Source organism: Lichenostomus cassidix, chromosome 24 (genome assembly GCF_008360975.1).
Source record: "Lichenostomus cassidix isolate B80296 chromosome 24, HeHo_3.0, whole genome shotgun sequence".
Lineage (NCBI taxonomy): Eukaryota > Metazoa > Chordata > Aves > Passeriformes > Meliphagidae > Lichenostomus > Lichenostomus cassidix.
The window spans coordinates 6,552,113-6,576,998 of NC_139504.1; the positions used below are offsets into that span (position 1 = coordinate 6,552,113).

The 24,886-nt window shown below is 47.6% G+C and overlaps 1 protein-coding gene across 6 annotated transcripts; it reads left to right on the forward strand.

The window, feature by feature from the left end:
• Positions 1 to 1,407: 1,407 nt before the first annotated feature.
• On the forward strand, positions 1,408 to 23,758 carry USP28 (ubiquitin specific peptidase 28). Of its 6 annotated transcripts, none has more exons than XM_085081860.1 (26): positions 1,408 to 1,508; positions 4,803 to 4,880; positions 5,147 to 5,279; positions 5,785 to 5,896; positions 6,093 to 6,255; positions 7,216 to 7,302; positions 7,738 to 7,875; positions 8,310 to 8,383; positions 8,868 to 8,944; positions 9,062 to 9,210; positions 11,263 to 11,390; positions 11,559 to 11,654; positions 12,021 to 12,200; positions 12,891 to 13,105; positions 13,346 to 13,416; positions 13,989 to 14,217; positions 15,602 to 15,805; positions 16,327 to 16,466; positions 16,653 to 16,838; positions 17,769 to 17,864; positions 18,713 to 18,891; positions 18,985 to 19,063; positions 19,418 to 19,497; positions 20,450 to 20,573; positions 21,083 to 21,281; positions 22,611 to 23,758. In XM_085081860.1, exons 1-26 carry the CDS (start codon positions 1,470 to 1,472, stop codon positions 22,784 to 22,786), a joined length of 3,432 nt encoding a protein of 1,143 aa, XP_084937986.1. In that variant the 5' UTR covers positions 1,408 to 1,469; the 3' UTR covers positions 22,787 to 23,758. The 6 variants fall into 6 exon arrangements, with proteins under 6 accessions (XP_084937986.1, XP_084937990.1, XP_084937992.1 ...); XM_085081865.1 differs by lacking the exon at positions 1,408 to 1,508 and adding an exon at positions 1,868 to 1,936; XM_085081862.1 differs by lacking the exon at positions 1,408 to 1,508 and adding an exon at positions 2,004 to 2,149.
• Positions 23,759 to 24,886: the final 1,128 nt, after the last annotated feature.

Below are 24,886 nucleotides of genomic sequence, written 5' to 3' on the forward strand. Positions count from 1 at the left end.
ACAGCATTAATCAGGCTGCTAAACATTAAACACAGCCTGGACAAACCTGGAGCTAAAAACAGGAGTCTGGGTTTATCTTTGTAACTGAGACATTCGAAATTTTTATGGTTAATAGTTTTTTTTACGGTAGGGAAATCCTGGGGACCCTTCCCTGAGTAATGAAATTCAGGTAAAGCACCATTCCCTCAGCAGCACATGGGGATCTCTAAGTGGAAATCAGAGTACCCAGCACCATCTCCCTATCTCTCACTATTAATAGCCTGTCAGGCTCCCAAAATTATTTCTTACTTTGTTGAATTCAGGCATCATTGGTTATCTTGTTTTTCCTTTGCCTATCAGGGAAATTGGCTAACACGGCTTCCTCAGTTTTACTGTATCTACATTGCTACCTCCTCCCTTTTGACTCCCGAATTCCTCATCTGGAGTACCTGTGAGAACCAGGGAGCCGAGGCAATCCCAGAACAGCCCACACTGAGGTTCCACACCTCTTCCAAAATAAAAGGCGTGGGATGCTCGGTGACTGCCCAGGAAAAATCCAAATGTAGGAGATGCCCACCCAGCTGTGAAAGGGAATTTTCGTTGAAGAATTGGCAACCAGGGTATGGCAGTGGCATCGTCTGGCTCTACTATCCCCTTCCTCCTGGAGTGCCACAGCTCCACTGGAAATGCCAATGCCACCAGTGTCGCAGGAACTTCAGTGCCCGGTGGGGCACAAACCCAGACTGGCGATTGCAACTGACACATTCCTGTAGTTGCAGGAGGACAGTTTTTCTCCAGTTTCCCCCAAGGGAGCTCAGCCCCGCTGGCTCGTCAGGTCGAGCCCTTTGGCTCAGCTAGTCTGAGAAATGCCTGTCTCCTGCTGATTTATCAAGGCCCGGCAAAGCACGGGTTTGGATGGAGCAGGAAGCAGGGGCCGGCCCCTCGGTTGCTCTGAACTTTTTCCGCGATTTTCCCCGGGACGCATCCACCCCTAGCGCATCCCAGTCCCGCCTTGCATCCTCCATTAGCCGCTCGCCGCTTCCCGCCTTCGCCGCACCGCGCCAGCACGGCCGGACACGTGTCAGACGCAGCTTGGACCAAAACACGGCTAAAAACGGGGGGCTTTATTATTGTTGTAATTTAAAATATTCACTTTTATCTGTCCAGAGGGACGCGGCCGGGGCAGAGCGCTGGCGAGGGCCGGTGTTCCCGGCTGCTGGGGTGGGGACGGGGGAGAACGGGCTCGGCGGCCGGGGCTCTGATCGGGGGCTTCTCGGGGTGGAACACTGCCGGACACATGGCCGAACAAACACACACACACAGCCGGACAAACACACACACAGCCGGACAAACACACACACAGCCGGACAAACACACAGCCGCCCACACACAGCGGCACGGCCGGACTCGGCCCCGGCGGGCGGCGCGGCCGGAACCGGAGCGGCCGCGCGTGCGCGCTGTGCGGCGACGGCGCCGCTGCCGGCGGCCCCATGACGGCCGAGCTGCGGGCCCGGGGCGGCGGCGGCGAGGTGAGATAGCAGGGCGAGACCGCGGGGCCGCGCGGGGGCGGCGGGATGTGACCGCACGGTCGGCGGGGGGGGGTTGTGGGGAGCGGCAGGGAGAGACCGCGGGGCCGGGAGGCGGGCGGGCGACCCCGGTGCGGCACCGGGGCTGCCGCCGGACCGGCCCTCCCGCCGCGGCGACCCCTCTGCGCTCTGAGCGTGCCTCCCGCGGCCGCTCGGGCCGATCCGCAGCGCTTCCCCGCTCCGCGCGCTCTCGGTGCCCCGTCCCGTCGGGCAGCGGTGCCGTCCGCGCGTGTTTCGTTGGGAATAACGGGCTCCGCGCGCGCCGCGCCGGTACCACGGGAAAGGGCTCGGGCGGGCGTTCAGACACCCTCCGCCTCCGCAGGGAGCAGAAACGCGTGTTCCCTCTCCGCCGCTGAGCAGCGTCTCCTGGGGCAAGTTAACAAAAACTGTTGCTCCCAAACTTCAGGGCTCTCCGTAAATTGTCTCTGGAGGGACACGGACACGGACCCGGACCCGGACCCGGACGCGAGGCTGTGTCAGTGCTCAGGGAACTGCAGCCCAGACCATCCCGAATTGACACAGGGGTCTGCACTGTTCTGTAGCATCTCTGTGCTCTTAGGACCCAAGAGATGCGTTTCATAGAGGTCAGAGTTACAGTGTGGGTGGGGTGAGGGTATCAGCCCTTTGGTTGTGCGTTAGAAGTGGCATTAGTGGAGCAGCCGTGCCCCGGTCATGTGGGGACGGTGACCAGACAGTGCCCACTGCGTGCATCTTGCACACCTTGATACAGGACGAGGTTGCTGCCTGCTGCTTCTTGTGATGGTTCGTGAAAGCCTTGGCTAGGAACTTGGGCTTTGTTCTTGCTGCCACCTGCGGGTTCCCAGCCCTCTCCATATCCATTCCCCCCATGATTAAAAGCATGGCTTAGGTGCAGAGGCTGAAGGCTGAGGCTCTGTGTGCCTCTTCTGTGCCTCTGCCTTCTTCCTCGCGTGCGGTTATTTCTGGAACCCCCTTGAACTCCTGCACAGTATTTGCTCCCTTCCCTGTTCACAGTTTCTCATCAAAACAAACTTATGGGGGTGATGAGTCACCTCAGAGCAGGGAAAACAGCAAAACCCTTCTGTTCCATCATTCCTGGCTGACCTTATAATTTTATCTCTTGTACCCTCCTTCCTCTCAGCCTCTTGGTTTTGTACTTATCTCCTGTTGCTGTAATTTAATACTAATAGGATTTGGGTTTGGGTTGTTATTTTTTCGGCAGGTAGGGCTTTGGTTCAGTTTGGGTTTGCAAGTGCAGGGTGTGTTAGAAGCGGCAGCACACTGGTGTTAATTACCAGCTACAGAGCTTGTTTTATAGCACCATGGTGCGTAACCTCAGAAACAATAACCAGACTAGTTACGACAACAAAACCACATGCACTCCCCAAAATCTTAACAAATTGGTTGCACAGAGTGTGCTTCCCAGTGGCTTTTGTGGGCTGCCAGGCAGCTGTAAGTGGTTCACGATAAGTGGTATGGGATAGCTCTCTGCTGTTAGAACAAACCTTTTCTCAAAGGCTGAATAAAGCACACAGAAATCATTGGAATATTAAGTGGTAACTTAGAGCAGAGGATCAGTAATTGGCTTTTATGCTTACAGCAGCCTTTGTGAGTTCTCCGTTTGCTGGAACAGAAAAACTCCAGAAAATCATGCCCTGTCCTGCCTCGGATTTCATTATTATAATGCAGTGTATTAGCAAGGGTGTTTGGGGTTTTTTTTCTCCACTGGAAAAATCTGCCCTGCAGCGTAAGGTGGGGTCAGCCGACATGCATGGCACGCGCTAAGGCAGCAAAATTAGCAACATGATTTAAGTGGTTTGCCTTTGTGAGGGTATGCCCTCCCCGAGCCTCACAGCCTTGGCTCCTCATTGGGCAGCTCCTCCTGGGGCTGCAGAGGTGTTCCAGTGCGTCTTGGCTTTTCTCAGGAATAAAAGAATGTGTGGGACGAGTTGAAGGGGGGTGCACACACATATATGCGATTTCTTGTAAAGGTTGAGCAAACATAGTACTTTGAATGGGACTACCATGAATAATTTGATGAAGGAATTCCCATCAAAAATAGGAGTTTTTCTGTTTTAACGGCTGACACAGATGCATACTGTCTTTGTGTGGAGTAGCATCCACCACTCAGTATGGGTGGGGGGGCTCAAAAAGTAGTTGACTCATTACTCACTGGGTGGAACTTGTGCTCCAATGGCCTGAAAGCATCTTGTATTTTTTCTCAATGAGAGTAAGTAGAAACTTGAGTTCATTTGCCTGCAGCTTTGCTGGTTAAAATTAATTAAAAGTGTGATCTTAAGGAACTGGGATTGATCAGGCTGTGCTAACAGCAGGATCCTAGACAGCCTCTGTAAATCAGGATACACGACACAGATCCAGCAGTTGTTCCTATTGTAATGTCTTTCCCATACCACATGCAATGCTAGCATTATGGAGCTGCATCTCAGTTGTCACCCAGACTGAGCTGTTGGCAGCAGCATCAGCTGAACTGCAGCCATGAACAGGGGTGGTGGGACCCCCAGCACCTGGATGCTCCTTGTGAAGAGCTGCCTCTCCTGGTAGTCATTGACTGAGGTTTTTTGTGCTTGGCAAGTGCAGTGACTACCCTGTGGTATGCCTAGGCTGCAAAGATTTTATAAGTATGGTAAAGAGAATTTCTGTAATCATTTGTTTTAAGTGGCTGAACTGGCCAAAGGTTGTGAACCATAGCTTGGGGTCTTGAGCAGCGAGTGTCTTGCCAAATCTCGGGTGGTCTGCGTGGAGTGGGAAGGAGGAGCAATAACAGGCTCCTGGGCCCCTGCTCTGACACCTTATTGTCAGTGAGAAGTGACATGCACAAATGGCATGTGCCACCACACTGAAAATAGCTCCTGCCAGAGCCCTGGGAGCAGGCGGCTGCCTTATATGTCCTGCTGCACATGCCGCTGCCTCGGGGTGTGGGGGAGCCCCTTCCCACTGCAGGTGCTGCACGTCTCACAGCTGACAGCACGGGTAGCCTGTCCTCCCAGGCCCACCTGCGTTCTCCTGAGGAAACAAGGGATTGAATGTTAGTCTGTGAATTTAGCAGGGAAAAAACCTGAGTGCGATGTTCAAACTGTTGTTGGTATTTTCATCAAGCAAGTGTGACTGGGCTTGTGTGTCAGTCTGTCAGCAGAAAGGAAGGAAAGAAGCAGTGCTCCAGTGAGCCCTCAGCAAGCTTTGCTTAATGTCCATCCTGGTCACCTTTTCACATGAGCTTTCTTTATTTCTTTTACATAGGATTGCCAGGTACTCTTAAACCAGCTGAAAGAGATTACAGGAATTCAGGATTCAGCATTCCTGCTTGCCGCTCTAAAGGTTTGTGTATATTGCCATTGTTCTGGGGAAAGAGATCTCTGATTTGGTCCAAAAAGTCAGGCAAGTTCAGGTTCCTGCCCAGCATAGCACACAGGTGTTTGCGGGTGTGTCTGTCAGCTGACAATGAGCTGGTTCTTGTTAGAATGGTCCATGCGTGGCCTGTGAGAGCTCTCCAGGATCAGCCTGGATGTATGAGAGGCAAAGGGTAAATCCTTTGCTTTTCTGCTCCTCACTGGTGCTTTGCTTTTCCCCTGTCATTCTTCCAGGCCGCTAATGGAGACCTCATGGAAGCAGTCACCTTCCTGACAGAGGACCCCGCTCCGGAGCCAGTGCAGAGCCTAGCTGCTGCAGAGCCATCTGCCTGGGAAGGGAGTGCAGTGGGCAAACAGCTCCCACAGAGTGAGTCTTTCACCTCTGCTTGCCCCTACAGCTTCGTGTGTTTGTGTGAGCTCAGAGGGGAAGTATCCGTTGTCCCTGCTTCTGCTAGCAGTGCATCCCTCCAGCTGCTGTTCTGGTGCAGGTCTGATTTTGCCAGTACTGATCACTTTACAGTGTTTTAATAATGTTTGTAGGCGACACATCACAGTTAAAAAGCTGATGTTCCTATCTCATTTCAAGAGCTCTGAACTGTTCCCTTAAGCTCTGAATTTGTCTGTAAGGAAATCTGGGTAGTACACAGCTGCATGCTCTGCCCTGTTCTCTTCATCTAGCTCACTCAGTGGCTCTTAGGTTGCCTGGCATGATCTGAACAGGGATTTCTGTTTAAAACCTGAGCTAGAAAATTTTTCTTGTATTGATTGAAGAGCCATATTTGTGAAGTGTGATGTTTTCTAGAAGTTCCTTTTAAAGAGAATATTTGCTGCTGGTGGTGGAAAACTGATCAGAGTGCTGCCTCCACTTCTAGATGTCAGTGCTGCACCTGCCCCTCACAACCAAGACAAACTCTGCACAGCCAGCACCATCAGACCACTGGAATCACCAAAAGCTCCAGCTGCAGAAAGGGATGCAGCTGAAAGGTCAGTGGGGCCATAAATGGCTCCCCCACTTTGGCTTTCCCAGGTATCATAAGTGGGTTCTGAAGCTGGTAACTGCAGAACAAACATGGATCACCTGCCAGGTGGACACCTACTGGCTGGAGGGGAGTTTGATTCCTGTAGCTGTTGGGAATCTTTGGGAGGTGTTTTACAGCATGGTGTTTGCGTCTCATGACAGACCACAGGACACCCATTCCGCTGAAAACAAAAACCGCTCCAAAAGGAAACGCTGTGAAATCTGGGGAGAGAACCCCAAGCAGGATGACTGGAGAAGAGCGGGTGACTGGCCTGTTGGAATGAAAAATATCGGAAATACATGTTGGTTTAGTGCTGTTATACAGGTAACCTGTAAGAAAGTTCTCTGTTTTCTGATGTCAAACTTGCTGTAGTCTTGGAGTCAGAATGTTTCTCAGTTAGAAGTAAACATGCGGCTGTGGGGGAGTCATCGAATGCAGACGAGTGAATATGACCCTGCTCAAACACAGAAACTTCAGGGTTTAGGCGATGTGACTGTGGTGTGTTCTGGGCCTGTACAGAAAGAGCCAAAGAGCAGTTAAATAAGCTTTGCTTAAAAATAGCTGGAGATACAGAGAATCCGTGGGTCTGTATGCAGGGGGTTGTGCAGTGATGGCCAAGTGCCTACTGAAATGATAGAAGCTTGCCTGGCAAAGTGAACTGATAATTTAATTTTACTGCAGTTATTGTTGGCTCTGTAACACATGGTGTATCATATTTCAGTTAATGGAATACACTGGCATAGATGCTTAGACAAATAAACAACTAGGCAGCATATATTATTAGTAATGACCTGAAGAAGAGACAGCAGTAAGTGAAACTGAGCAGATTTGTCTCTCCTAACCATTTCACATCAGCAGAGAGATGTTAATCATTTGTCTCTAGCTCTGAGAGGAAGTAAGAAAGCTGCAAATGGGTCTTTCTCACCATGACTTGTTCCTGAGTGCTTTTCTGAGTCTGCCTATGCAGAATAGAATGATCTTTCCTAAAGGGTTTATATCTGTCCTAGAAATGGCAGGATGAGATTTCATCCTTGGGTGGGTACGAATTTGCTGATGATCTCAAAGGTCTTTTCCAACCTAGTTAATTCTATGATTCTGATTCTGTGCTGGTCCAGCACAGGGGCTGCTCACATTGTAAATGTGGATTTAGTAATGCGGGACCATTGGGAATGTGAAGTTCACAAAATAAACCTGTCAAGTCAGAGAGTGACAGCAGGGCATTAAATTGCAGTGAGTCCAGTCCTTGCAGGTACTTACTGAGCTTTACCTCTCCTTTCCTTTCAGTCTCTGTTTCAGTTGCCAGAATTCCGGAGGCTGGTCCTTGGGTACTCCCTCCCACAGAATGTGCTTGAAAGTTGTCGTAGTCACACTGTAAGTTTTGATTCAGTAACACTGTCAAGTTTCCCTTTTTTGTGGTGTAATGTTCTGCTCTTTCTCTAAGCAGATTTAATTTGGGGCCATCTGAGACCTATGGCTTTAAAATAATCTGGCTACATTAAAGACAAATTTGGGAAATTCTTAAATACAGAATCAGGATGGGAAAGAAACAGGGCTGCTTCTTGTACCACTGTCCTCTAGAGCCTTTGACTGCTGTGGGGGGAGATGTTTTTCCCATAAAACTTCTTTGGCAGCTCCAGATTGCTTGTTGGTTTGTATGCCCAGTAGAAGAACTGATATTTGAGCCAGTGTGAGCTGGTTGGGTACCTTTTACGATATGTGCATATGGTGTTCAGTAACACTAAGTTTTAATATGCTGCTTTTTAGAGCTGCAGGAAGGCTTTGACTTTTCATCTTTTTTCAATGCAGGGAAAAAGAAATATTGCATTCATGCAAGAACTTCAGTGTCTGTTTGCATTAATGCTGGGGACATGGCGTAAGTTCGTAGACCCTTCTGCAGCACTGGAACTCTTGAGAGACGTGTTTAGATCTGCTGAACAACCGCAGGTAAAACCACGCTGACAAGCCTTTTGCTCTTTTCAAACTAGCAGTCACAGCCACGGCAACCCCATTTTGCCTCATCCTGCTGGCACTTCCAGAGGCCTTTTCCCATGTTTGTCAGCCAACAAGCAGCTGTCCCTGTGTCATTAGAGCAGAATGTACATGCGTGTTAATTAACCAGCCAGCATAGCATGGCACTACCCAGTGCCGTCTGCACAGTCAGCTAGTGATCACAATAATTTCCTCTGATCTGGTGTTCAGATGAGCAGTGTTTGTTAGCAGTCTAAATCAGCACAGCACTTCAGTCTCACACGTAGTTCAGCTGAGGGGGTACAGCAGTACCAGTCAGGTTGTGTTCAGGGGTCTGTGACACCAGCAGACCAGGGCAACACTTTCTGGTGGGTGTCACGATTGACTCTCCACTTCTGTCTCTCTTCTAGCAAGATGTGAGTGAATTTACACACAAACTACTGGACTGGCTGGAGGACGCATTCCAGCTCACTGTGAATGTCACGTGAGTTCTTTGTGATCTTGGGAGTTTGACCGAAGGAGAGTTTTAATAAATGAGAGGACTTTATGTGAAAATTTTGAGCAAATGAGAGCTCTTTGTTTCCTGTGGATGAGGCTCCTTAAACTTGAAATGTTGTGTCTGCATCTCCTGTTGGTGAGTGTGGAACTTAACTCAGTGCCACTGTGGCCTGCAAAGTAAATGATGTTCTGAGGGGAGCTCAGCAGCACTGGTGAACAGAAAAGCTCTGGGTGTTTGAAACTCTTTCAGAAGCTGGAACCTTAACTTTTTTTTTCTGCTTTTGCCTGTGTAAGTGTTATAATGAGCTTTGGAATGTGAAAATGAATGAGGAGCTTCCTCTCTATGCAGTGCTTGGATAGAAAACTGAACTTTTGCCAGTAGGCTCCCAAGCAGAGGCTTAGATTGTGACTTGGGGTTTTTTTGCAGCCTCCAGCTGCAAACGGAAGTGTATTTTTGCTTTCTGAAACAGGGGCCCTGGGGACAAATCCGAAAACCCAATGGTGCAGCTCTTCTACGGGACTTTCCTGACTGAGGGTGTCCATGAGGGTGAGTTAAGGCTTTGGTAGATTGAACTTTTTAACTCCTTTGAGTGTTTCAGAGTTAACCAGAATTTTTTGTTCTCTTGAGTTAGCTCATGGTTTCTGTATGGTTTCCATCATCCAGGCAACACTTTTTCCAAGATTGAGACCTTTGGTCAGTATCCCCTTCAGGTAAATGGTTACCGGAACTTGAATGAGTGCTTGGAAGGAGCCATGGTGGAGGGAGAGATGGATGAGGCAACAGCATCTCAGTCAGTGAAGTATGGACAGGAGGTTAGTTTGACCTTTTTTGTCGAGCCTTTGGTTGCCTGCTGCAGAAAAATGCAGCACACACAGCACAGGAGTGTGTCATGTACTCTGATAACTTTAAATGGCAACTGTGAGTGTTCTCTAAGAATTGAATACAAATATTTTCTGGAGACCTGGAATCTCACATAAATGTCTGTTTGTGTTAGGTGGTGAGACACTGAGTCTTTGCTGATTTGTAAAGATGTGTTGTCCTATGTAACCAGTTCAAAGACTTTATTTTAAATTGCAAAGGTCAACATCTGCCTCTGAATCAAGTGTGATAAAGTCTCTCTCTTTCTGTTGAAGCCTACCTGTACCTGAGTAGGGGGAGACCTACTGCCTCCATATTTTCGGAGGGTAAAAGTACAGTGCTTAACTCCATGGTATGCCATTTGGAATTTGTCTCTTTCTCCCTGTTATGTTGTGTATGGTTTGGGGTTTTTGTTCTTGCTTTCACTCTTATTTTCTGACTGTGATGGTTTTATTTATTTTCTTTTTTTTTTTTAATCTCACTAATCACAAACCAATCATAAAAAACTTAGTTGCAGCAAACTAGAAGGTGAAGAAGCACCATTACATTCAGCATCCTCTGTGTAAGTGCAGCAGAAGTTAGCTTGGAGAAAGGCTGGGAAACAACACTGGCAAAGGTGTCTGGTGTAGGCGTGGCAGGGAAGGGTATGTTCAGTTCTATGAGAATGTCTGAAAATTGTGTTGCTGTGTTTTAAACTAGCAAAGGAGAAATGAATTATTTAGCAGGGGAGCCCTGTTCTGACTCTGGACTCAAATGTTTGTTCAGGGTTTTCCTGGTTTCTGCCTGAAACAGTTCAGGTGTGTTTACAGGGGATGTGGGTGAAGCTGGTGTGGCTGTCACTGGAGACAAAGGAACATTGGAATTCATCAGGCAGATTCATTTCAATCCAAGCTTTTTCATTCCTCAAAATTCTTCTCCCAAAGTTTAAGGGAAATTTGACCAATCATGGAGCTGTTTTAATTCTTTTGACTGCATAGATAAGAGGAAAAGGCTCTGGCTTAATTTCTGAGAAGTCTTACTGAAAAAATGGTGCATCATAATTTCACTTCCTAGGATGTGGTGGGTAGAGGGTGGCATAGGGAATAAGGTGATTTTGTCTTTTGAGCACCTAGGCAAGAGTGCTGAAAGTCAAAGCTGCAGTGGGATTAGCAGGAACTTCTTCCAGACTATAGGAGCATAAATCATTCCTTCTCTGTGGTTATGGGCTGCTTCTTAGAAAGCTCTGGTGTGCAGGAGGTTTGTTGCCACAGCATATCTGACACGAATCCCACAAAGGAAAATGAGCTTAGTGTGCTTATCCTGAATCCAGAGGGGAGCATAAAGTGGGTAGTGCCAAGCTAAGATAGGTGAAGGAAGTTTCTTGCAGTGGATGCTGGAAGTCGTTGTGAATCCAGGAAGAATTCACAAAGACTTCCAATTTACACTTCGAGAGGAAGTTCTTCTCAGTTGAATTTACACTTCGAGAGGAAGTGTAAATTCAACTGAGAATTCTTCTTTCAGCATGACTCTTTGAAATAGTGTATGAATACAGAAAGTGGGGGTCTTCTGAATCCCCTAAATCAAGTAGTTTATAAATAGACTGAGAGAGGATAAGGAATCTGGTGCTGTAGGAGGACTCCTGGTTTGTTCATCACTGTATGTGATCTGCATCAGAAAAGAACTCTCTTGGGGGCCCTTAGACAATGTGCAGATTGTGTGTAGCCTCAGCTAATTTGTGAAATTCAGTGCTGGACTTGTTAATAATCCATCAAGCTGGATGCATCAGGCAATGACAAGTAACTTTGAGAGCACTTACGAGGCTTTTTCACAGTAAAAATGTAAAATGGAAGCATAAATTTTTGTCTTGTAAAATTTGGCTTTCTGACTAGTCACTCTTCAATCAAAACCTGATTCTGTGCTTAGAGACATTTGAAAGAGTCTGAAATCATGTAGGATCAGTCTAAAATGTGCCATTAGCAGTCATCTTAAAACAAGTCCCTTTGGGGGCATTTCTGCTTTTGTTACAGCGCTGGTTTACAAAACTCCCACCAGTTCTGACCTTTGAACTCTCCCGATTTGAGTTCAATCAGTCACTAGGACAGCCAGAGAAAATTCACACCAAGCTAGAGTTTCCCCAGACTATGTATATGGACAGGTGAGTTGTCCTGTTGTACGGTATGTTTAAAGCTATTGCTTTGTTGTAAAGAAATCAAAAAGGTTGTTTGGGTGAGCAAGGAAAGATTGTAAGATATTTACAGAAGATTATGGATGTTAGAAGTAAACAAATCTCACCTGCCAAATGGGGCTCTGTATTTCTGTTTAGATACCTCTACTGCAATAAAGATCTTATTCAGATGAAGAGAGAGGAAATGAAGAGATTGAAGGAGAAAATGGGGACTCTGCAGCAGAAACTGGAAAGGTGAGTAGTCAGCTGGCTTTATTTTTGTGCCCTCCGGAAGCGTGCAAGTGTTTCCTTTTAAATGAGCTTTCCAGTAGCAGAGAAACTTGCAGGGAAAGGAGAAATAGCACTGTGTTTGTTCCAAGACGTGGAGGGTGGAAGTGTGTTTTCAAAAACAAACCTGTCTCTTCGATGGTTTCTAAATTTTACTGACACTGTTACAGGAATAAATTCTTTAAAGAGCACAGTTGACACTGTCAGATGCATTGGCAAGTGAGGTGAGGAAGTCTGGTAATACATTACAGAACAAAATTGTCCTTCTCTTGTCCCATGAGGTTTAACCCATCTCATTCCTTCATTCATATAACACCATTCATTTTCCCATAGGTACATGGAATATGGTTCTGGCCCAGCCCGCTTTCCACTGCCTGACATGCTGCAGTATGTGCTCGAGTTCATTGCCACAAAGCCAGCTGTGGCTGTTTCCTCTGCTCAGGGCTCTCAAACAACACTCCTGCACTCCCCAGCCAAGCCTTGTGTTTTGGACGTGCTTTCACAGCCAAACGGGTCAGTAAACAGAAATAAAAAGGATTCACAGGAGAACACCTCCCAACTAAATGGTCCTGGGTGGCATTCCAAAAGTGGGTTATTTATCTGGGCACTGGTGAGCACGATGCTGTTATGTGCAAATGCGTGTGCAAGTAGTGGGTCATTGCTTTGCTGGTCATTTGGTTCTGTTGGTGTAAATAGAACACTGCATCTTAGTCTGTTCTTTTTCCTTGTCCAAAAGCATCCCCACATTCCTTGCCTAAGCAGCAATTCAGAACTAAATTACATGCTCTTTTTGGTTAGGCTACTCATTTTTTTGCTTCATTGACCAGTAAATTACAGCAATATTGGATTATTATAACCCTGGCCAGCATGGTTGGTTTAACACTCTAAATTAAGCTCAGTAAATACACAAGTTTCTTAGTAGTAATGGAAGGAATTTTTAGAATTGCTCATTGTGGATCTGTGCTTAGAGAGTTTTTAAAAAATTTTCCCTAGTACTTTTCCTATATTTTAGTTTGGTCTGTGGAGGCAGAAGCATCTTTCAGTGTACTTTTTCTGTCTACGTTTTATACCACCCTGGAAAGGAAATCCTGCTCCAGGTCTGGAGTAATTTTTGTTTGATTTATTTTGTATTCTTTTCCAACAAGAGAAAAACTAGAGAAAGATTGAAAAACCTGCCCACTACTCTTGGATTTTGCTCCACAGCATACTAGAAAGGACTGATTCTAGAACTGAAGATGAAGCTTTCTTCATGGCAAATTCTTCACCACAGCAGAACTCCAGTATGGAGCTCAAGCCTCCTGTTTCACCAGCAGAATTGTCTGAATGTCCAGCTCCTCATGTGGTCTCCGAGGAAGAGCTGAATCTGGTTCGGACATGTCTGCAGCGATGGCGAAACGAGATCGAACAAGATGTGCAAGGTCAGCCCCAAATGCATTTGTAGTGATTTTACTCCTGAGTGCCAGCCTGGTTTCCCCTCTGTTGCTTCACTGGATACAGCCTGAACTACAAATAATCTTGTCCCTGTTAGAGCTCTGGTGTTGAGTCTATCTGATGGTCTCTTCACAGCTTCAAACTCTTTGGAGTGAAAGGGGCTAGCATAGCCTGATGAGTAGTCATTAATTTTTATACATTTCTCTCACTGATGATGTTCTTGGCAGATCTGAAGGAGTCTATTGCCAGAATCAACCTGTCCATTGAACAAATGTACTGTGACCCGCTCCTCCAACAGGTAGGAAATGCAACTTCAGTATGTAAATATTAAACTAGTAGTGCTGTTGCTAGTATTGCTGTTGGTTTAAATTGTCCTCTTCAATGTGCTTTTAAATTTCCAGATGAAGCAGAGAAAGTTTTATTTATGAAAATCTTGTTTCTGCTTTCCTTAAAAATCAGTTCTCACATGTCACTGTTGAGCAGCTAGCAGAGTAATGAAGGCACCAGTTCTCAGTGGCAAGAAGGAATGACCTTTATTGTTTTGATTTCATCACATATATAGAGTTCTCAAAAGTCACCCAGATTGGTCAGTCAGAAGCCTTCCCCCAGGCCTGATTGGCCAGGCCTGCACTGTCCAAGTTCTGGGACACTGTTCCAACAACATCCAAACTTTATCTTTATTTATAAAACACAAGAAAATTTCTCATGGGAAAAACCTGTGCTAGCCACACTCACATAGTAAGAAGTTTATCAAATTGCTCGACTCTTGTGCCATGTTACACCTACAAACACGCCTGCTGTTTGTGTACAGAGGTCATGCAGAATCACTCCCTAACTGCACATCTGAATGATGTCCTTGTCACTCTGCAGGTTCCCTATCGTTTGCACGCAGTCCTGGTCCACGAAGGGCAAGCAAATGCTGGGCACTACTGGGCATTCATATATGACCAGCCTCGGAAAAGATGGCTCAAATACAATGACATCTCGGTGACAGAGTCTTCGTGGGAAGAGCTGGAGCGAGAGTCATTTGGAGGCTTGAGGAATGCCAGTGCCTACTGCCTGATGTACATCAGTGACCAGGTGTCCTGTGTTGGTGAAGGTACAGCGCCACAGCCACTGGTTAATGAGATGTTTGTGTGTTGGTGTGTCTCTCTGGCTTCCATGATCATTATGTTCCTCAGCTTCCCCGGCACAGTTGTCTTTTGACAAAGCACAAAACTTCACCCCAGATAGGAGTGAAATAATCTGCTTCATACTCGATTCATTTCTAAATCCCTGGTAGGGCTGGAAACTGCCAGGAGAAGCATCCTGGTGAGATTGGGAGTAGTACCTCATGTATGATTTATGTGTGTGCAGACTCATGCTGCCCTTTTGCCACATTTAACATGCATGTGCTGGTGGTTTTCACATGCTGGTAGTGTTTTTTGGCAGCATTCGTTTCCTAAAGGCATGTGAAGCACCTCCTACTTTATCTCTCCCATTTTTATCCCACCTCCTGACTCATTTGCGTGGTTTTTGGTGATTCTAAATGGGTTCCTTTTTGTGCAGCCTTTCCCTGTGAGAGAGGTATCGGTATCTGAGTGGTTCCGACTTACAAGTGTGTTTGCAGTGCCATTGTAGAAATAGTTCTGAGGAGAAATTGCTGTGCACGTGGCACTAGACATGGCAAACAGCTGTACAAGAACCCAATAATTTCACGCATGGCTCATTTTGATGTAATAAATAGAAAGAAACAATGGAGAGCTGTCGTTTTGTTCATTGCTAAATGTGGCCGATGAGGATCTGGATGTTGTTCTTTGTTTTCTTATGACAGTTCTGAAATAAACTGTTGGGATGGTTTTTTATCCTATTTAATGCAATTTTTGTTGTTTTTTAAAGCATTTTGCAATGGGTGCATAAAAATATCTGCTGCAGAAAATTACCATTTGCTTTTGATAAATTTTAGGACTTTTCTAAAGCTGATGCTGCTTGGGTTTTGTGCTATTTTAAAAGTAAATACTGAAGGAGATCTAAAAAGCGCTAGGAAATACCAGCATGACAGTAGTGCTATGGAACCCATGCAGGCCCTTGCCTTTACCTGCTGTACAGTGATGAAGGTGTGACATTGCTGGCTGAGCTGTGAACCTTTCAGCTGTCAGCAGTTCAGTACTGTTCCCTAGACTTCTCAAATGGAGCCCTTGGATCAGGATGTGTCTGACCTGCATCAGCAAGCACTGGTTCTGGAATTACTCTGTATAAATGCTGTCCAGTGGCAGAACAAAACTGATGTTTGTTTTAGATAACTCTGTAGACTTGTCTTTATTTTTGCACCTTTGCTTCTGGATCAGCTTAAATTACAAAGCCGGTAGAAAGTTGGGCTTCTTTACCCATTTATCCCTCAGCCAATTTGCTTGTGGCTGCCCATGGTACTGTGTGTGCTTAGTCCCTAAGGATGGAGCCCTGCCACAGTGTGTTTCCTTATGCTGGTCTTGCATTTCCTCCAGATGAGGATGAAGACCCAGAGGCTAGACAGTTCCAGAAAGAAGTGGAAGCCTTATCCCCACAACTGAGACACTACATCCAGGAGGACAACTGGCGCCTGGAGCAGGAGGCAGAGGAGTGGGATGAGGAGCAATCTTGCAAGATTCCTCAGATGGAACCTTCGCCTGCTTCTGAATTGCAGGACCTCTCCTCTGAGTCAGGACCAGGTAATCCCACTCTGAATTTGCAAACCATGTTGGGACCAGTAACAGCCAGCTGGTCACCAGTACCACTGTGTTGGAGCCTTGCACAAATGTCTCAGAATGCAGAAGCAGGTGTGGATGAAGCAGCAAAGGCAGCTGCTGGAGGCTCTGCCCTAACAGTACAAAAGGCTGTTCTGCTGGATTCGCATGTGCATACTTCCAGGCTTGTCCCCAGAAATGCTATTTCCCATTCACTTAATCATCATGGGCTAATACCAGTTCATTTCCAGCTTTGTCTTTTTTTCATAACTATCGAGTGGACAAGTGCTGTTCTCTGGAGTGGGAAACGTTACTTGGCAATCCCTGATGACATGTACCATTCCCACTGGAAAGGGGTACGCGCACGCTCACGTGGAGTGCCTTCACCTCTGGGATGAAGGCGGCAGCTGTGTAAAACCGCATGGACAAGCTGCAAAACATTTTAGAACAAGAGAGAAAAAATTTTGCAGCTCTTTCTCACTAGTACCACACATCTGTCCTGACAGAGCAGTCGCCAATCTGTGAGCAGAGCATGCGCTCCCTGTCGTCGGAGCATGCCAGGATTGCCAAGGAGCAGACTGCCAAGGCCATTGCCAACACCGCTGATGCCTACGAGAAGAACGGTGTCGAGGCAGCTCTGTGTGAGGTAGGAGCTGAGCCTTGGCCCAGGAAACAACCCCTTCTTGTGTCCATATTAATCTTCTTGATAGACCTTTGCTTTTCCCATTTCTGTGAAGTTCTGTAGCTGTGCCACATTCAGCTCGGTCCCCTTTGGCTTTCCTGTATTTTGCTTTGGATTTTCTTACTCTCTTCTTTTTCTTCTTGGCCACAGCACAAGGAGGTAGAGCCGCTGAAGGCCCAGCCGGGAGAAACGTCCCCCACAGTTCAGGCAGAGCAGCCCCAGGACGCTCAGGAAGCAGAGGCTGCTGCCCAAACTAGTTCACAGGTCTCTGAAGTGGAAATCCCCAGTGTGGGGAAGATTCCCGTTAGATCCGATGCAGATGGATATGATGAGGAGGTACAGATCCCAGTGCAGGGGTTAATTACTGCTGCTCCTTAGTCTGTAGCTTTGTAGTTAGCTAGCTTTGAGCTGCCCTAAGGGTGGGTGTGATAGTGTCTGTCTTAGGAAAAACACCCTGTACAAAGTTAGTTTTCCCACTGTGGAAAGGAAGGGAGACAGACCACATTGTTCCATAATTCCATTTTTAGATGCCATCAGAAAAGCAGCTCTGTAAAAGCACTTGATTGGTCAATCTGCATGTTGGTCCTAAGTCCTCTTTCTGGCACAACTGTATTAAAATTGATCCTACCTGTATTAGTTTCTTTACTAGTCTCTGCTGGCTTCAGTTACTGTTTTGTCCCCACTCAAAGACCTTAATCACAACAGCATAATTTACATACCCTGCCCACTCTTTTTTTGGGGTCTGATTTTAACCACTCTCGTACATGCTCATGCAGTGTTTTGGAAGTTGTCTCTCTTTCACAAGTCAGATTTCCCACAAACACTGAGGCTGTCACTCCTTGAGTAGGTTTGAGATGTGCTTGAGTGAAGTTGGCTCGAGGAACTGCTGCACCACAAGTTCTGCTTTTGTTTTACATGGCTTAGGGAGATTGAGTGGGACATGGCGGGGACATGGCCAGCATGCTTTACCTTCTCACTTGTTGAATTTAAAAATTCAAGGGTTTGGGGTGACCAGCCTTGAGAGCTCTAAATGCCTAAAGAAAAGCCCTGCATGTAAAGTGCATGTGATGGTCAGAGTCAGTAGCATGCAAATAAGTCACAGCCTCAGTTATTGCACCTGTACTCATACAATTTCCTTCAAACCTTACCTTTTGAAAGTTTCTTTCATTCTTCACTATGTCTTCTTCACTATGTCTTCTCTTCTTTCCCTGTCTGTTACTGTTTTCCTTGTTCCTGTTTGTGTCTGTTCTCCTGCTTTTGTGGTAGGTGATGCTGAGTCCAGCCATGCAAGGTGTCATCCTGGCTATTGCAAAAGCCCGCCAGACCTTTGATCGCGATGGGTCTGAAGCAGGGCTTGTTAAGGTATTGATTTGTATGCTAAATCCAATAGTATGGATATCTGTATTCCCAGAATAGAGAATATGTACCTTATTGACAGATCAGGAGTGTAAAGGGAACAATTTGTTCAGTTTTTCTTCTAGACAATGACCTTTGTCTTGCATTTCAGTTCCTGCTCTCTTATTGTGATGATATATCTGTGGGTTCAAAACAATTTTTAGGGCTTGTAAGAGAACACCCTCCTCCCAAGACAAACAGCAACTTTCCTTTTTTCTGCTTATTTTTTAGTGCTGTGAAATTTGGTTTTTTGGTTCTGAACATACTTGCTTACTGTGACATCTGTTGTCAAAGATGTCCCCAAGAAATATCTGTGTGAACAGGGGGTTGAAAGCATAAGCACTGCTGAATGCTGAAGCTGCTGTTAGATTTTACAGGCAGGTAGATTTAACTAAAAATGCCACATGGGAAGAATCATGCATGCTGATAATCTATGGGAATATAAATCACAAGATACTCTTGCACCTTCTGCAGGTACAAGTGTGTTCCAGTCGATTTTTGCAGCCTGAGCACTTGCAGGAGGGTTACCAAATCCCTCTAAGGCAGCTCTACCCCCTCCCTCAAAGGCATTTAGACACCCCAGCACTTATGGAAGCTCGCGCTCCACGCACGGGGCTTGCCTGGCTGTGGGGGCCATCACTTTAGATTTGAGGTGTTGGTTGGCTTCCATTCACCACTGGAATGTCACCAGCAGAGGAAGCTCGGTGTCACCATAGGAGTCCCATCGAACAGGACAGGCTTGAGCTCCTGTTGGCTGCTGTGGCATTCCCACAGACAGACAGGTGGATCTGTCAGTACTTGTGTTCCATTGGCAGGCATTCCGTGAGGAGTACTCCCGGCTGTACCTGCTTTCCAAAGAGACCCCAACCCCCCAGAACGATGCCCGATTGCAGCATGTGCTCATCTACTTCCTGCAGAACAATGCTCCGCAGCAGGTGGTGGAACGGACCCTCCTTGAGCAGTTTGCAGACAAAAACCTCAGCTATGATGAACGGTGAGTGGCCAGAATTCCAGGGGAGGCTTTTCCTGCCTGGATGTGGCCAGGGCCGCTATTCTGATTTTTCTCCTTTCTGCTCCCACGGAGCAGGTCCATCAGCATCATGAAGGTGGCACAGGCAAAGCTGAGCGAAATCGGTCCTGACGATGTTGACATGGAGGAGTACAAGGTAAAGGACCAGAGAGCTACATCTGATCCTTCACACTGTCCTAGCTGGCACTGTCCAAAGTGGGAAATGGGAAGCATGGTGTGGAGCTCTGTGGCCAATACAATGGTCACTGTGTGCCTGTCAGCAGTGAGTGTTTGCAGGAGGGTGCTGAGGGAGAAGGAATACACTGGAAATCTCCTGAGCTTGGAGGAATGTCTGCATTTGGCTAAATGCATTTATGTGTCACTTATGAGAGACATTTAAATGCTTCCGAGGATAAAATCTGACACACTTCAGAGTCATGGGGGACCCCAAACTATGCTTGTGAGTGTTCCAGGTGAGGCTGATGCTCTGCTTTCCTCCTGCTCCTCACAGAGATGGCATGAGGACTACAGCCTTTTTCGCAAGGTGTCCATTTACCTGCTGACAGGGTTGGAACTCTACCAGAATAGAAAGTAAGTTCCTCTAATTGTGTTTGGACAAGATAAGCTGTAGCTAAAAGTAAAGGCTACTTTGACAAAAATTCTTTTTTCTGACTCAAAATGGCCTGTGTTTGAGGCCAGTGGGCTTTTTTTTTTTTTTAACCTGCCAATAGCCCTTCTCAAATCCACAATTGAGCTTGTTTTACAGTTCAAATATGAGGCTGAGCTGCTGGCTGGCTACCTAACAGTTTCTGAGAATTTCCAATAAGTTTTCCCTTTATATTTCCCTCATATTCTGTTTTCCAGAGATGGGTTTGCAGGAATGATTGCTATCACTTAGGGATTTTTCACCTTAGACTCCTGTATTAAAATTATACTGTCTTGAAATGGATGGTATGCTTTGTGTAAACACACACTTTGGAGTCTTCTAGACCCAAAGGGCCTTGGTTTCCTCCTTACCATTCCAAAACCTGTATTTTCCATAAATTGTGCAGGCTTTCAAAAATTATTCCTGGATGGATACAGAACTGAATTCTGAGGTTGTTTGCAGTGACAAGCCACCAAATTGAGGTGGGCAAATTGACAGGAGGCAGCAAGACAAGAGCAACGTAGAGCTCCCCCATATTCACCTAATCCCTGTCAGCAGTTCTGTTTTGTCACCTGAAGGGACTCAAAAACATAACCTTCTCCACTTCTTGGGGTGTCCTCTCATAATGCAGTTCCTGGAGCAGTACAGAAAATGAACAAATACATTGCACATGAACTTTGCTTTAAGGGGCTCTGCCAAGAAGCTTGTTTGGCATTCTGGGCAAAAAGGAGCAGGAATGGCTTTGACATGGGACATCTGTTCATTTGTGCTTTTCCAAGGAAATACAGCTTTTCCCATCAGGCTATTCCAGCTGGGCCCAGCAGGAAAGGTTTCCTGAGCTGAGCCCAGGGAATGGCTGTAGTCATGGCCCCTGCAGAGCTGACCCTCTTCTTCCAGGTACCAGGAGTCACTCACCTACCTGGTGTATGCCTACCAAAGCAACACCAAACTGTTGCTGAAGGGAACCAACCGAGGTGTGAACGAGTCGCTGATTGCCTTGTACAGAAGGAAGTGTCTCCTGGTTTGTATTTAGGAGCTCGGCACTCACTTTTGGAGAGGAGGGGAGGGAACAGCCAGGGCACCATGGTAGCCAAGACTGGTGTAACTGTCTCTCTTGTGTCTATTGCCATGATTCTGCCCCTTGCAGAGCACCAGCAGCAATATGCATAGCTGGAAAATAATAATCCAATTAAAGAACATGCCACATAGGTTTCAGGGAATCTAAGCAAAGGCAGGCCTATATCTTACCATCTTAAAACAGAATTGTAAATAAGCTGTATGTACTCTGTATGCAGATACAGTACATTACATGTATGTGTATGAATATATATATTTAGAAGTTTGTTTTCTATGCTGTGTTTCCCATGACTGAAGGTGGCTGTTCCACCAGAACCTGGCACCTGGTGCGGTTAGTTCTTGTTCTCTGCATAGCAGCCAGTGCAGGGCCCAAGCTGGGCCTTTCCTGGATGGTTATCCATAGTCCATGCTTGCTCTTTACAAGTCTGTCCCCAATTCTCCCTCCATCCCCAGAAGCTGAACGAGGTGGCAGCTTCTCTTTTCGTCAGCTGTGAAGAAGCTCGTGTGTCAGAGGGTGTGAGCATCCTGAATGAGCTGATCATCCCCTGCATGCATCTTATGAACAACTTTGAGATGTCCAAAGAGGACCTGGATGCCATCGAGGTCATGAGAAACCACTGGTGCTCGTATTTGGGACGAGAAGACATGGATGGTAGGAAATGGCTGCTGTTCATGGGCAGGGTAGTGTCCGGACCTGAACTGGGAAAGAATTAAAGAGCCATTTAAAATTAAATTCCTGGTGTCTGCACTGCAGCACATTGAGGCCCTTCTGATTGTGGGAGGAGAAATGTATTTGAATCACCCATTAAGTTCTGTTGCAGAAGAAATTAATTTTGCACTAAAGCAAGCTGCAGAAGGGTCCCTCGTCCCTGAGTGGGACAGTTGATGTCTCAAGAATGGCTTAGGGTTCCCTTAGGGGGCTTGGGTCTTCCGTTAGAGTTTCTCCCTGACTGGAGGTACCCAGGGATGGCAGGTGAATGCAGATATGCTTGGTGGCATGGCATGCTCCTCTTCAAGAGGGAGGAGCAGGTGTTATCAGAGGCCAAGGTTGTGGAAGATGGAATGGGGGAGCAGATTTGGGGCATCTCTGCTTTCTGAAGAGGAGTTTACTGTCAGAGCTGAATGTTTGTTCTGGGCAGCTGTTACTGTTCTGTATTTCCTTCTGGAGTCGGGCTTCTGTGACTCCCCTCAGGTCATTTCTCTTCCGATAAATTGGTCCTGACTTGCCTTGATCTGTGCATGAAGGTCTGGGGAGACCCTGCAGAATTATCACTAACAGAGGGCAAACTTGATGAAAAAATCATGCAAAAGCATAGAGGTTTATTCTCAAAATACTGTTGTAAAAATTAATATTGGATAAATTTGTCCCAGTCCGGGGCTGGCTGTAACAGCCTTTGCCTACATAGAAAGTTGTAAAAAAACAGAAGTTGAGTGCTCACCCCTCCTGGCTTGTGTGAGCTTCAGGTATTGCCTGCTCTTCTTCACCCTGAGGTGGCTGTGCTGTACCGTGCACATCTAGCCACAGACCTTCACCAGGAGTGGACAGTACAAGCTCAGCACAGGCTGAGCTGCCCTGTCTGAGGGGTTAAGGCTGTAAAGGTTCCGTTCCCCTTGATTGCACAGTCAATATTTGAGTGTCACCCTGAAGCACGCAGTTATTCTTCACTTGACAGCTAGTACAGCAGCACCTTTCCTGGAAAAGCACTGTGTCTCAGTGGGACATGGCCCTGTCCTCAGGCAGCCAGGTGGCAGTGGAGCTTCCCTCTCAGAGCCCTGGGGAGGCGGGCAGGATGCGAGCTGGGCGGCAGCTGGTGTGAGGCGTCCTCTGCGTCAGCAGCCACTGCTCATCCCCGGTGATGGGCTGGGCAGCTGTCAGCACAGGGAGAGGAGTCTGCAAAAGGCATCACAGCTCCTTAACTTGGGGCCTGGAGCCTTCTGCCGTCTGCTGCCACTGACTGTTTCCTCCTCTCTCCCTTGACAGCAAAGCTGCAGATGAAGCTGGGTGAGCTGCTGCCTCGGCTCCTCGACGGCTCCACTGAGGTCATTGTGCTGAAAGAGCCTCCAAAGATCCGACCCAACTCTCCTTATGACCTGTGCAGCCGCTTTGCGGCCGTGATGGAGTCCATCCACGGGGCCTCAGCCGTGACCGTGAAATAGCCTGCGGTGCTCACCGTGCTGCAGTGCCATGCTGCCGGCCTGCCCGGGGCCTCCATCGGGTAGTGCTGCAGTGGGGGAGGAAAGGGGGCAGTTTGGATTCCGAGCTGTGTTCTTTGTAAATACGAGCGGATAAAAAGCAGTATTGCACTTCTGAGGCAGAACATAAGGCAGTAACACAAAGGACTAGGACCACTGTTACAGTGCAAGGCACAGGCCTCAGCAGCATCACAGGGCCCAGCCAGGCTCCAGAGGTTCTTCTGTCCTGGCAGCCTTTTAGATGCAGCCCCTGGGCCCAGGGTTGCACAGGAGCCCAACTCTGTTCAGCACTGCACGCTGTGGCTGGGCTGTCAGGCACTTTGACAGCTGCCTGAATGGCCACTGCCAGAGGTTGCATGTTCCAATCCAGCCAGACTCCTGCTCATGGGAGCTGGGGCTGAGTGAGGAGGAGGTAGCGAGGAGCAGTGGCTCACGCTCTGTTGCGTGGGCAGTCATGCACGCAACTGTGTATTCTGGTCAAGTCAAGCAGGCTTTTGCCTTTTGTATTCCAGCTGGCACCTTCCTCAGAGAGGCACAGGCAAATCCTGGCAGCGAGGAGCCAGGACGGGACTGTGGGTTTGTGCCTGGCAGGAGCTGACTGGGTTGGGGCAATCACATCACCCCAAAGTATATTTCCTTCATAGCTGGAAGGCAAACTTCTTTCTCCCCTTGGGTGGTGTGTCAGGGCTGGATTAGTGTCAGTGACGGCTATGAGGGCTCGGATCAGCCCGTTGTTTTGGTGGTGGGTGTTTGTGTTGATTTTGTTAATGAAGTGCCCCGTTGGCATTTCGGTTTGTGGTCGCCCTGTGCTTGCGTTTGAGCTGCAGCAGTTGTAAGCCAAAAGTTCTGAGTCAGTGGAGGGGGATCCTGTTTGTTGGGACTATGCAGTTTTCTAACAGTGCAATAAAAGCATTTGTTCTATGTTAGAATGATAAAGCTCCCTCCATGTCTTTATTTCACTCTGGGATAATGCCTGAAGGTTCCTCCTGTACAACATGTGTTGTCATTAGCAGAGCTGCCATAGGATGGTTCCACCATCCCATTGGGATGTGTTTCCCCGGTATTTAGGAATAAACTGCTCCTGTGGGAGAATCTTGCACTCTCCCAGTGACTTTATGATGAAGTAGAACTGCCATTATCCACAGGCACTCTGGCTGCCAGTGTCCCAGCAGCAACTCATGTCTCCTCTGGGACCAGGGTACTGCAGTGCCAGGGTGCTGCTTTTTCAGCTTTTGTCCCCCACTGTTGTGACAGAGCAGTGGAATGAGGCGTTCAGCTCACTGCTTGGGGTGCTCGACCTTCGGTGAAAGAAAACATGGAGCTCTTGAACAGAGGCCCCAGGCCATCACCTGCCCAGAGGCACACTCCCTCCTCCCAGCCAGCACCTGGCATTGCCAAGCAGCTTTTGTGCACTTCCAGGCAATAGGATGTGGTTTGGGGAGAGAATAGGAGAGTCCGTTTGTTCTGACTCACAAAACAGAGGCTTTCCCCTGTTCTTTGTGTTGCTGCTAGAAGCTGAAATGCCCAGCCTGTGCCCAGAGCCTGCTTTAAGAAACCAAGGAAGAGTATAAGGAGTGCAGAGTGGTGCCAGGGATGTCATGGTATTTGGATTGGGCTGGACAAGAGGAGTGTTCCCAGGCTGGATGCCTTTGCTCACTGTCCTGTCCTCCCAATTTCCCAAAGGAGTTAGAGCCAAAACAGCCTCTCTGTGCTCCCTGTGTTGGTCAGCCCTCCAAGGACAGCTCACAGGGGGTGCAGCTCCTTGGAAGGTAATGGCGAGGAACACTGCTCCCTCAGTTCTACCTCCTTTGATTCTCCTTCGGAAGGACTGAGCACCTGCCTCTCCCACTTCCCTCAGCACGACCAGCTCTGTCCCCAGTCCTGCAGCATCAGAACTCCCAGGGATCATCCCAATTCCCTTTCCTTGCCCACCCATTCCTTCCTCTCCTCCAACTGAGCAAAGTGCAGGTTTCAAAATGGGACTTAGAGGGGAGCGGACTTTGCTTCCCCCAGGAATGCTGCTGTCGGCTGTGCCTTCCTTGAGATGGGTCACGCGCCCACGGC